This window comes from Uranotaenia lowii, chromosome 2 (assembly GCF_029784155.1).
Source record: "Uranotaenia lowii strain MFRU-FL chromosome 2, ASM2978415v1, whole genome shotgun sequence".
Taxonomy (NCBI): Eukaryota; Metazoa; Arthropoda; class Insecta; order Diptera; family Culicidae; genus Uranotaenia; species Uranotaenia lowii.
In genome coordinates this window covers 62428770-62441369 of record NC_073692.1, presented here as the reverse complement: position 1 = coordinate 62441369, position 12600 = coordinate 62428770, and the positions used below count along the sequence as shown (strand labels likewise).

The 12600-nt window shown below is 34.9% G+C and overlaps 1 protein-coding gene across 1 annotated transcript in view; it reads right to left on the bottom strand.

The window, feature by feature from the left end:
- LOC129748238 (probable cytochrome P450 313a4) overlaps positions 1–12600 on the bottom strand; it is a 29855-nt gene that overhangs the window by 4224 nt on the left and 13031 nt on the right. The window contains exons 2-4 of the mRNA XM_055742764.1: positions 5660–5918; positions 5472–5598; positions 5222–5410 (exon numbers count right to left, since the gene is read on the bottom strand). Coding sequence (XP_055598739.1) covers positions 5222–5410; positions 5472–5598; positions 5660–5918 — 575 coding nt within the window. The remainder of the gene's footprint in view (positions 1–5221; positions 5411–5471; positions 5599–5659; positions 5919–12600) is intronic.

The following is a 12600-nucleotide window of genomic DNA, read 5'->3' as shown; positions in this document are numbered from 1 at the left end:
ATACAGAATTGGAAGTTCTAATTTATAAATATTTGAATTTCAGATTCGTCTTAGCTTTTTATTCTTGAAGTTAAGTTTTATTGTAACATTTTGTCCAGATTCCTTCGGTTTTTAAAATATCTTGAACTACAAAGAAAAATTCTAATGAGGAACTTTCCGCTGCCAAATCATTCATGAAAATGGATTTCATGCGGTAACAACATGTTGTATATTACGATTGAATTTATTTTGTGACTGTCAATTAAAGTCACACGTTTCTTAAGCGCCTACTGGAAATCTGATCACTTCAATGGAGAAGTGGACTACAATTTAAATTTCTTATTCTTATTAGTAAGGCAATTTAACACTTAAACCCAAGGGTATTTTTTCACTTCTTAGAATTACCAAGATCTGTAAATCCATTAAATATTAGATTTAGTAATTTTTAAAAATTAAAGGGAATTACTAATCTTATGATTCCGTAAATATGTATATAGTTTGAGTAATTTTGTTTTGTTTTCTTCTATCTGACCGAAAAAGAAAGAAACTGCATGGTAAAGGTTATTCAACAGAAGTTGATTGGTAGAATTCGGTCAAGAGCATTGCGAGTTACAGCTGCTTGACTTTGATAAACCGACTTTTCTTCAATCTTGAGCCTTTAACACGTTCGTCGCCACGTCACCCATATTCGGCAGACGGGTGTATTTCCTGGGGGGCCCCGTCACATCAAAAAGCAGGTGACGCTCTCTTACTTGAGTTTACGCTCAGCTTCGCCACACGTTTCAAATATGGGAGTTTTCCCTCTTTGCTTTCTCTCTCTGAAAATTTCTTTGGGCCCGGCTAGCAAAACTACCAAAATGAGCGTGGCGACGAACGTGTTAAGTGATAAACAAACTTTTTCGTTGATTAAACACCCCCACGGAGTGGAAAATTTTTGAAAATTCAAAGGCACATCTACTAGGGGAAGTTCAAAGTTTTTATAGAAATTCGAGCATTTACGGGTATTTTGTAACGGTTTTTTGCCGCTTGGGGGGGGGTGATCACCCCGATCACCCCCCCCATAGGACCGCGCCTGCATATATTATGATTATTAAATTTAGCTCACACTCTGCTATTGAAATGTAGAATCAATTTACAAAAAGTTCGGACTTTCCTGTAGAGATGAGATGAAGGATATGCAGAAAATAAATCAATTTAAATAAAAATCAAATAGAATAATAATTGTATTCGGCAACACTGAAGATAAATAAAATAAAATAAATTTCTATAGCAAAGTTTTTTATTTTGGCAACACTAGGCAAAAAAAACAAAGTCAGTCCTTGATCTATTCTTGTGAGTGACAGACGTGTCTGAGTGAATCTCTTTATTGAGACTCATATGAATCGTAAAATGCGTGGTTGGTAAAATAAGGGCAGTGAGCGCAGATTTTTGAGGCTTCTGCTACGAAAAAAATGTTTTTGATTCAGCCTCCGGTAGAAAGACGAATAGGCACAGGGAGCAAAGATTTTAAAGACTGCTGCTACGAACAAAATTCTTTCTGATTAGGCCCCTGGAAAAAAAAAGAATTGGCTTCGAAAGCGCAGATTTTCAATGCTGCTACTGCTGATTGTTTTTTTGTGATTTGGTCTTCCGGTGGAAAAAGCCAGAATGGTGTTTGAAGCGCAGATTTTCAGGCAGCTTCTGCTGTTTGTTTGCTTTGATTTGGCCTTCCGATGGAAAAAGACGAAACAGCTTTGGAAGCAAAATTTTTAAGGCTGTTGCTGACTGTTTGTTTTGGTTTGACCTTCCGGTGGAAAAAGACGGAATAGGATTAGTAAGTGCAGATTTTAAGACTGCTTCTTCTGGTTGTTTGCTTTGATTTGGCATTCCGGAGAAAAAAGACGGAATTGGCTTCGAAAGCACAGACTTTAATGCTGCGGCTGATTGTTTTTTTATGATTTAGCTTTTCGGTGAAAATAGACGAAATGGCTTTGGAAGCGCAGATTATTAAGGCTGTTGCTGATTGTTTGTTTTGGTCTTCGTGTGGAAAAAGAAGGAATGGCTTAGCAAGCGCAGATTTTCAAGGTTGCTGCTGCTGATTGTTTATTGTGATTTGGCCTTGAAATCACGACAATTCCATTCGTTTAACAATGTTTAAACTAGCCGTAAAAATATGGTTTAAAATTATGGCCTAGCCTCCAAATTACAACAATTTATGAATTTAAAAAAAAATTTGAGGGCTATGCTCGACAAACAAATTGATCTTTTTTTTAGGTGTGAGGATCATCGTTCTGTTTTTTTTTTTAATCGTATCAGTAAAATTCATTATTATTCTAGTATGTCATGAGTATGACAGGATTTTTGAAACCCATTTCGTTATTTATTTTGATTTTTGATTTTGATTTATTTTGATTTTTGTTAATTAGTTAATATTCCTAAGTTAACCAACTAAATTTGAATTTCGAAATTTTGTGTTTTGGCGGTGCTGAGTTTGATAGAAAATTATTAATTTTTATTGCTTTAGATTTTTCAACAAAATAAATTTTAAATATTAGCTGGTTATTCAGTAGCAAAAAAAATGGTTTTCTAGTCACTGATTTTTAGTTTTCCCTTTCTTTCCATTTATGGTGTATGATATCGAAAACTAAAAATCCTGTTTTTTTTTACTTCAAATTAATCTTTAAATAAGCTAAAATTAAGCAAAAATAGCCAAATTTCATTAATCGAAACGGAACGGTCACGATCTACAGTACCGTTCATAATTGTATAGAAATTGGAAGCAAGCGCACTGTCACATCGACTTTGAACTTTCATAACTTTTTACTCTGATGATATTTATTGATCAAATTTTTTGCGTTAGATAGATCAACTATCACACTATCATATCACAAAATTTGAGCTTTCTGGAGTTTGTGTGGCCTGAGAAACAGTAATTCTACGAAAATCGGACTTTTTGGACTTTTTTCATTCAAACTGCAATATCTCTGAAACTACGTTACATTTTTTATTGAAATTTCGCACAGTGATTGTTGAAATATGAAGCTATCATGTCTGAAGTTTTCGAAAAGTTGTATCGTTGAGATCAAAAGTTACGCAAGGTGCAATTTTTCCGGCATGAACTGCGATTTCTATAGAATTTTGGACGATTCATGAGAACAATATCGTTTCCTCCACCAATCAGACAAAAAATGTCTGGCAAAAGCAATGAAGAAAAGAAAAAATGGAATTAATGACCCATTTGTGTTTTGAAATCAAAATCACGCGATATTGTTTTGATTTTTTGGTTAAAATAGATTTACTGGTTGTTAAACAGAGATTATGATTTTCCTAAGGAAACATTTGTCCAAAATTCTATAGAAATCGCATTTCTAGATCCTTGCCTGAAATATTGCACCTCGCGTAACTTTTGATCTCATCGATACAACTTTTCGAAAACTTCAGACATGCTAGCTATCAACAATTATTCTGCAAAATTTCAATAAAAAATGTAACGTAGTTTCAGAGATATTGCAGTTTGAATGAAAAAAGTCCAAAAAGTCCGATTTTCGTAGAATTACTGTTTCTCAGGCCACACAAACTCCAGAAAGCTCAAATTATATGACATAATAGTGTGATAGTTGATCTATCTAACGCAAAAAATTTTATCAAAAAATATCATCAGAGTAAAAAGTTATGGAAGTTCAAAGTCGAAGTGACAATGCGCTTGCTTCCAATTTCTATACAATTATGAACGGTACTGTATGTTCCAAAGTGCCATCATTTTTTGACCATTTTATCTTTCGGCTCAATGTTCCGTCAGTCCGTTTTGCGTCCAAAATATACATATATATATATATTTTTTTTTAGCAAATCTTATGACAATAATCAAGAAAGGTTTTTTGAAAGCGATTTAAAAGCTGATAAATTTTAAATAAAATAAAACTTTCTTTTAGAATTTTTTTTTCCTTGATTTTTTATGAGTAATATCTAAGTTTTGAACAAATTTGCCCGGATGTAGGTCGACAATTTGGAAATCAAATTCCCAGATTTTGCCAGGTTTTAATAGATTAAATTGTCTGGATTTGACCGATCCGGATACATGCTGAAAAAAATCTGGCAACCTTAACCTAACCGGCTAATTGTTCTTTTTTACCCAAAAGGAAGGGTAAACCTTGATGGTTTTTCCTTTTATTATTCTGCACCAAAACTGGAAATGAAACGTTAAAAAGTCTGATTTTTCATTATGACTAATTGATTTTAGAATAAAACAAAAGAATGATCTCAGTTAAATTTTCATTACCCTAAATTTGTCTACTCTCGAATATCAGCCTTTCCAAGAGCTACGAATATAATCCTAAAACGGAAATCCGGATCTGACTTTTGATGAGGGTAGGAAATGTTGCGGGAAAAAATGTGAAATGGAAATAACTGTATTGACCTCTAACTACATAACTTTTGTTTATTCGATTGTTTTTAAATGTGCACGAAACCAGATAAATTATTTAACATATTTACAGGTTCTTTTCAATGGCTAGTTGGATTTCTGATGCATTAAAATTGTTTGTTTGAAATGTAAAAAAAAATCGGAACCATATATGTGCCCATATGCAGTAGGAGGTTGAAATCTGATGTTTACACCAGTTCACATTTTGCAGAGATTTTCTGAATTTTCAAAAAAATATAATCGTACAAAGGAAATGGGAAGTGACCTGTCAGCACTCATAAGCTATCAGTTTTTCGAATTTTGAACGAATAATTTTCACTTCTAAATTTCAGTTAAAAATAAAATGAAGTCCTTGGAGCCTACTTCTAGAAAACACGCCTTTAAGTTGTTGTGTTTGGTCATTTTCCATGGATTTTCCGAAAATTTGTATTTGTCTCTCCAACTTAGAATATGAGAATAAAATTATAGAAATTTGCAAAAAAACACTAAATATAGTTCGAAATGCAAAGAACCGTTTGGCATTATCTACTCAAAATCGATAATGTTTGCACTTATAAAGTTTGGCTCTGAGGGTCTCAAATGTAATAGTCAAACAAAACACTTTCATCGCACAAAAAAGTTGCTCCTAGGTTTTGATATTCAGCTCCAAACATTGTAGTTCAATTGGGTAAAGTAGGAGAGAAGGATCGACCTACGAGATGAAAATCCCGGTAAAAGTTATCTAAAAACTGTAAACATCGATCCAGTAGTTACTGAAACACAAGATGTACATTTTACGATCTTGGGACTTGGTGTTACTTAAACAGTTCTAGGATTTTTTTATGTTAAGTTGATACTCACTCCAGTAATGATGGCGTACAGATTGTCTATGATTTCACGATCCGTAAAAGGTTTTCCATCCGATGAACCCATCAACAGCTGGTCCACAAATATTTTCGGTTTCTTGAAGTACTCTTGACCTTCGAAATCATCCGACCCCTTCTCGTCTGGTGGATGTTTCTCCAAATATTCCCTCCTTTCCTTGATGATCTTTCAGAAATGAAAAGTTTTTTAAACACATTTTCTAAACCCTTATGTAGAGATTACCCACATCAATCAGAAAGTTCACTGTCAGGTTTTGAGATGCCTCCAGCTGTTGACATATCTCAGATTTTCGATACACAAAATCCACATGCAAATGAAGTGCGGTCATGCGTTTTGCAGCCAGTGCAAAATCTCTGAAATAAAAATGAAGAGCCACCTCTTAAAATTTAGGTTTCTACCTCAGAAATCACCAACCTATCGATACTATGAGCGAGCAAATCCTTCTTCTGCTTATCCCGATCCAGGACATCACTTCCGAGGGCTGTTCCGCACACCATTTCAAGCACGCAAAGTGACGTGTACCGATAGATATCAAGGGTTGTCCCATCAGGTTGCTCATTCAATCGGCGTGCCATCTGCTGACCACATCTGGCCAGAATAGGCAAAAAACCGTGAATGATTTTGATGTGAAAACAAGGATTCAGCCGCTTCCTCAAGTCCCTCCAGACTTCCTCTGCAATTAAAAGATAATGAGTTAGATTTATATTTGATAAAAACACGGAGAAATGTGGACCCTTCACTTCATAACAAAAATTTAAAACAGTTCATAAGTATGAATAGAATTTTTCCCCCGGCAGGGTCATCAAACGTGTAACTCTTTCAAATTTGTTTCTACCGGATGACTTTATCACTTGTATGAGATTTTACCTAGGCTTCCTCTGAACTTTGCAAAAGTTCACAAGGTAGACGTTCGAATCCTAGTCGAGGTTCAAGAACCAAACGACACACCATAAATCTGTTAACATATAAGAAGGTGTACGTACGGACCTCTACCTTTAAAAAGACGACGAACCTACTGCCGTTCATTAACTCTGCCGGTAGTCAACCGGCTAAGGTGAGTTGCGTGAGGCTTTTATCTTTGATAGGGGTTGAAAACATTGCCGATGCATTAATATATCTAATCATTTCTAACGAAGACACCTCTCACTGTAATTGCGAGAAGTGATAATAACTTGTTTCTATTTAAATCACTATGTTGGTACCTACACAATTGAAAAGTTATTACTACTCTGATCCCGAAACATTGAATTTAGATAAGTGAAGTTTGCATTTGCTAGCATAATACTGTGTGAATGCCTTAAGCTGAATATATTTAAAAGCTAAATATATAAGAAAGTTCACAATTTTCCACTATAATTTGAATGACTGAGCATTTGTGAAATACATTAATATCTACTAACAAGTGTAACTAAGCTGCCATTGCGAATATTCATTAATTAAACTAGTTTTCTGTAGAGATTTATTTTTGTATGGATCGGTATTTTAAACATGATTACATAGTTTATCTAATGAGCAATAAAAACCCATTAAAGAAATCTAAAATCAAAATTCATATATAGACAACACAAAGACAACTGGAACACAGGAAGGAAGAAACGTGGACAACAGTACCAGACGTTCCCATGATTTAATAATTTTTACGTTCGGAGCACAAATGCTAGAAAGTAGACTCCGATCCCCGATAAATATTTCTTATGTGAGTAGAAATGGGGGTTTTACATAGCAGTTTAAAATTTTAGAACATATTAATTTTAAATTTCTTTGCTTCCCATTCCTGGTCATCGATCATGGATATAGCTTCATGGATATAGCTTCACTGCTCTTGGAAAGAAAATTAAAAAGAACGTTATTGTAACATCCATGCAATCTTTGGAACTTAACCCTTTACTTAAATTTTTGGGAATTTGGTGACTTTCATGAGCAATTTCCAGATAAAAATATATTTTTTTAATTTACTATAATTATTTTGGAAAATACTCACCAATCAATAGTTGATCGATTCAACATTCTAGGCAGCTTTTGACAAATTCGATGCTCAAAACCTTAACTCCGCCATGGGAGACTGTTATTTTCTTAACGATCATTTTTAACGATTAACACATTTGGAAGTAAGATATTTGATTTTTTTTTTTCAAATTTAAAATCAATTCATTACTAAAATATTAAAAAAGTGAGGGAGTGAAAATAAAACGCTAACGAATCATGGCCTCCTCTTTCGTGTGCGTTGCAACACACCCATTTAGTTAGAAAAAAAAACTAAAATTAAATTTAATAGAAAGTCTTCTTCAATATAATGTGGAAGCGTTAACAAAGTTTTCTTGTGATATAGACTTTGTCCCCAAAAGTTATGCTCTTCAAACTGTCTAGTAAATATCGGATATCCAAGTTCATCGTTCTAAACTTTCCTTCTGTTACCAAACTTCCCACTTTGTAAAAGCGGTGGATAAATAAGCATTTTGTGCAGACCGGTCCGGCGATCGGTAACAGTACCGGCGCGGCAAAGCACAGGACCAACCTAAACCGGGGGAACTACGCGCTGTTTCACTCGACTTGCTCGCTCGGGTCGTACTCGCTGACTGGCTGACTGGCCGACGTGCACGCTCGTGACGAACTATCAAGTGGCGGTTTAATCCATCCACACATCCTCCTCCTATTCCAAATAAAATTAATGAAAAATATTTCAAGTTCGTTTCTTTTAAGTAAATTTTCAAGAATAAAATTTTTGAACGCAGAGAAACGCCTTTGCATATAAATTGTGCGTTTCCCATAAAAGAAACAATGATTGTCACGCACGATGTGAGTTCAGTACTTCAAACCAGCTCGCTTTTGTTTTAGAAAACGTTAACTTGACTGAACCATGAAACTTACCAATGAGCTGATGTAAAATAAACAACTAAACAGAACTGGATACATGCGCTGCCGGTGCTTTCATATTTCAATTACACCTTTCCCCGACCTTTGTAGAACGAAATGATTTTAAATATTTTCCCCTGTTTAATCACCGACTAGTTAGCGATGCGAATATTTGGAATTTTAGCGACAATTATTTCGTGAACTGTGCAAGAATATAGGGAAAACGGAGACATAGAGAAAATTTAATAAAACTGCTCATTAATTTATCTATTAACTTTCTTGAATAAATGCTAATCATTGAATGATACTCTCCATAAAATTGTGTAAAAACACGTTGCATAAAATTGTGTAAATCCACAGTATAATCTGAACGTCATCCCTAATATTATTCGATCAGAAAAAGTATCCCCAAGCACAAGAAAAATTACCATGTTTTGAACGAAGTAAAAAAAAATCACACTACACAGGCAAGTTGGATCGTAATGGTTTTAAGCCTAGTAATCTAGCGTTTTGTTTGTTTGTCTTCTGTTTAAATGTTTTTGTTGACGATACACGGTTAACATAATCTATTGATCGATGTTTTAATTCAACGCATACCCGCATACTGAAAAACTGTATCTCAAATAGTCAAAACGATACCTACACTGCTCTAGAAATAGTGATCGTGTGTGTTGACGTAGCTATTATGTAAAACTTTACCTCGACAACGATAAGAACGGAACATGAACGTTCATGTGGAAAAGTGATGGTTTCAGAAACGGTGAAGGAACGGTATGAACGATTTACTTCAATACGTAAAAATGATCTCGAACTGTTTCTCATACCATCCATTTCTTATGTCACATTTACATAACAAAATGGTCAAGGCGCGAGTCATTGATGCCAGATGGTTTTGAAAATAAAACATACAACACATTTATGAAAATATGTTTTTGATATCAGTTCATATATTTATAGGAATCAACAATTTACACACTTGACTGAAATATTATGTATTGAAATAATATGTGGACAAACCATTAACGATTCTGCAGCATCCATACAAAAAACCCCCATTAAATTATAAATGTTAACTCGATGACGTGCAGCATTAAGTTTATGCAGTGTATGTCAAGTTTTTCTTAAGAATCTTTCCTCACACAGTTCAACACATCGGTTTATATACCACTCATTTTTCAAAAAAAAAATCTCAATTTGGAGAAAAACATTTTTCGTATTCCAAAAATCAGTACATCTGGCAGCACTTTGATTTGTTTATCTAATATGAGAAAAAGAAGAAGAAATTTTTCGTCGCGGCCGAAGTTTTTGACGCGTCGGGAAGGTCCGGTCTGGAATCGTTCCAGGATTTCGTTCCAGAACCTCTACACGATGCACCTGCATTCTTTGCTGCATCTACTTTGGCGACCGCCTCTGGTTCAACAGAAGTTGCCATCGGATACGTCGCCCCAGGAGGAAATAAATCGGATAACAAAGAGCGACGAATACATCGAATATTCGAAAAAAAGGTAAAATAATTCTTTCTTTCTTATCTTTTTTCACAGCTTAAACTAAAGTTGCTTAACTTTAAAACTGGGCATTGAAACATACCAAACGGGATGTTTTAATAATCATATTGTTTTTGTTTTCTCAGCAAAAGCTGTTTCAGCTCAACAAGGCAGCAAAACAACCTCCAAGGATCAGGGTTATTTCCCATACCACGGATGTCGTAGAAGACCCGGACTGTTAGGAAGTTACAGGTAAGTTATGAGTTTTATTGATATGATAGTTTTATGTGTTTAATTGCAATAATTGTGAAAACAATGTTCATCGGACAGACCTGCAAAATTAAATTTGCATTTTTATTTCTCTTATTTTTCTAGGTTTTGGCTGCTAGCCGCAATCAAATCATCGCTAATTGCATGGAAGAAATTTCAAATAAAGTAAGTTAATCAAATAGAATAATAAAATATGAACATTGTGCCCAGAATCTTTTTAAAATCTATTAAAAGTGTTTTTTAAATAAAAGTATGAAATCCGAAAATTCCTTAAATCTAAAAGCTTTTTTTACATGTGTGCGTGCTCTATCCAAGAACGATTTCTAAAATCGTTCAAATAAAGTCGGAATCAAGTAAGGTAAAATTGTTATAGAACCGCTACTGTTAGAGTCTATTTTGGAATGCGCTTCGAGAATAACTGTAACGAGAAAAGTTTGGGTATCTTAATATGTTTCCCAGAAGCAGTTTTTTAACATTAAAGTTACAGTTTGTTGAAAAGTTCCCCCATACATCTGTTTTAACAGTTTTTAACAATTACATAACCTAACGACATATTCAAAATACAATCAATTTGGAATTCACGATTCCAGGAATGTTTTTTACGATTTCAATAATCGTTTGCTAAACGTCTTTCTACGCTTCATCAAATCGTCGTTTGACTATTTGTAAAATCGTTTGATTACAATCCTCATTTATGCGGGTACACAGCTCAGAGTTCAATTGAGTAAATCAATATCTCATATTTTTCATTGCTTTTTTGACCGAATTTTAAAATGAAGAATGTTCATTTAAAAGTCAGGTATTGCTTTAACAAAATGCAAAACTCTTGCAAATGCTGTGGAGGGACATTCTAAATATTTGAAAGATTCACATTCAATAATCTCTACGAAAGAAACAAAATATTATCATCTCACAGCTCAGGATTTTTGCTGCTAACAACACCCATTTTAATTTTAACTAACTAAATTAATTTTAACTTATTATTTAATTAAAACTTATTGGGATCAATTTTATTCTCGACGCATTCTTATCTCAATCTTACCTCTCAAATAAGTCAAGCGCGCACGCATAGAGGACTGTTTCTTACTGTCATACATGAATTATTTGGCCCAGAAAATCATCTGTTTGGATTTTCTTTCTAGTTTATTTCAGTTCAGTGTTCATCTTACTTACTGTATAATTGCTAGTTGAGTTCACCTTGGAATCTATTCTTATCTTACACTGTTCTAATAAAACGCTTGCTTAAATTCCGTGAGCTCCTTATTCTATGGCTATGCTATCGAAACGCTTTTTCATTTTGAAACTGTACCCTCCATCCGGAGTTAATTATAATAAATCCAAGCTGTCCTTCGAAACGTTCACAGTTCCCTCTCATCTTAAGCTGTCCTCACAATCCGGAGGATCATAAATTTTCCTTATAAACCAATCGTGTTCTCGCAACATGCTGTCCAGGTATTCTTTTAACACTTTTCTAACATATAACTTTTTTCCAAGCTGTCCTCCCAACGCACTTGGAGTTTAAAAGAATTTATTCTAGCTGACCTCTTGACTCGCTTCATTGTTCTCTCGTATCTCAAGCTGTCCCCTTATTCAACTTGATCACTAATTGTTTAAAATACCAAAGCTATCTTCTCGACTTGCTTTCTAATTTCATCTTGTTATCTCAACTTCTATATTTAACCATTTTATTCAGCTTGTTCCCTCGAACATCATAATTCGTTATCATCACAAACTGTTCTTCCAACCTATTTGGTTTCCAATTTGATAAGGATTAAGGCTGTTCTCGTCTCGCAATTCCAAGCCGTTCTCTTAACTCTCTAAGATTGTTATCTATACGTTCAGATAATTTCTTCAACTCGCTTGAAATTCGCATTGTCCTCTTTTCTCGCTTGGATTCACAATAGTGCGCAGGCTGTCATCTCAACTCGTTTGAAAGTCGCGTCAATATGCACTGGCGGTCCTCTCAACTCGCCATCCAATATCAAGCTGTCCTCTCAACTCGCTTGAAATTGTGATCGAAACGCTTAGGCTGTCCTCTCAACTCGCCATTCAATTTCAAGCTGTCCTCTCAACTCGCTTGAAATCCGCGTTTACATGTTCAGGCTGTCCTCTCAACACGCCTTTTAAATTTCAAGCTGTCCTCTCAACTCGCTTGAAATTGCGAACAACATGCTCAAGCTGTCCTCACGACTCGCTCAATATTTAATTTCAGTTGTCCCTTAAACGGACTTCAAAAACTTGTCAATTTAAAAAATTTTTCTACAATTACAGTTAACGTATTCGTAAAATTGCTTATTCATCACATACATCACTTTTTCATATTCACTTTTTCCGGAATGGCAATCAAAAACCATCGAAAGCTACTACTTATCGCAACATCAGCTTTTACACATAATGTATATTTCAACTACTCACTTAGTGTTTTTCCAATGGGTAATTGTTCACCTGTTTTATTTTAACCTCGTTTGATGTAAATAATTTTCACGTGAACCTTCAACCCGGTTTTATTTTCGTTTTCGGTTCGATTTTATTTCTCATAAACCGAATCATACAGATCCGAGAGAAAACACCTGCCACGGTCGCCAAATGTGCAGACCGGTCCGGCGATCGGTAACAGTACCGGCGCGGCAAAGCACAGGACCAACCTAAACCGGGGGAACTACGCGCTGTTTCACTCGACTTGCTCGCTCGGGTCGTACTCGCTGACTGGCTGACTGGCCGACGTGCACGCTCGTGACGAACTATCAA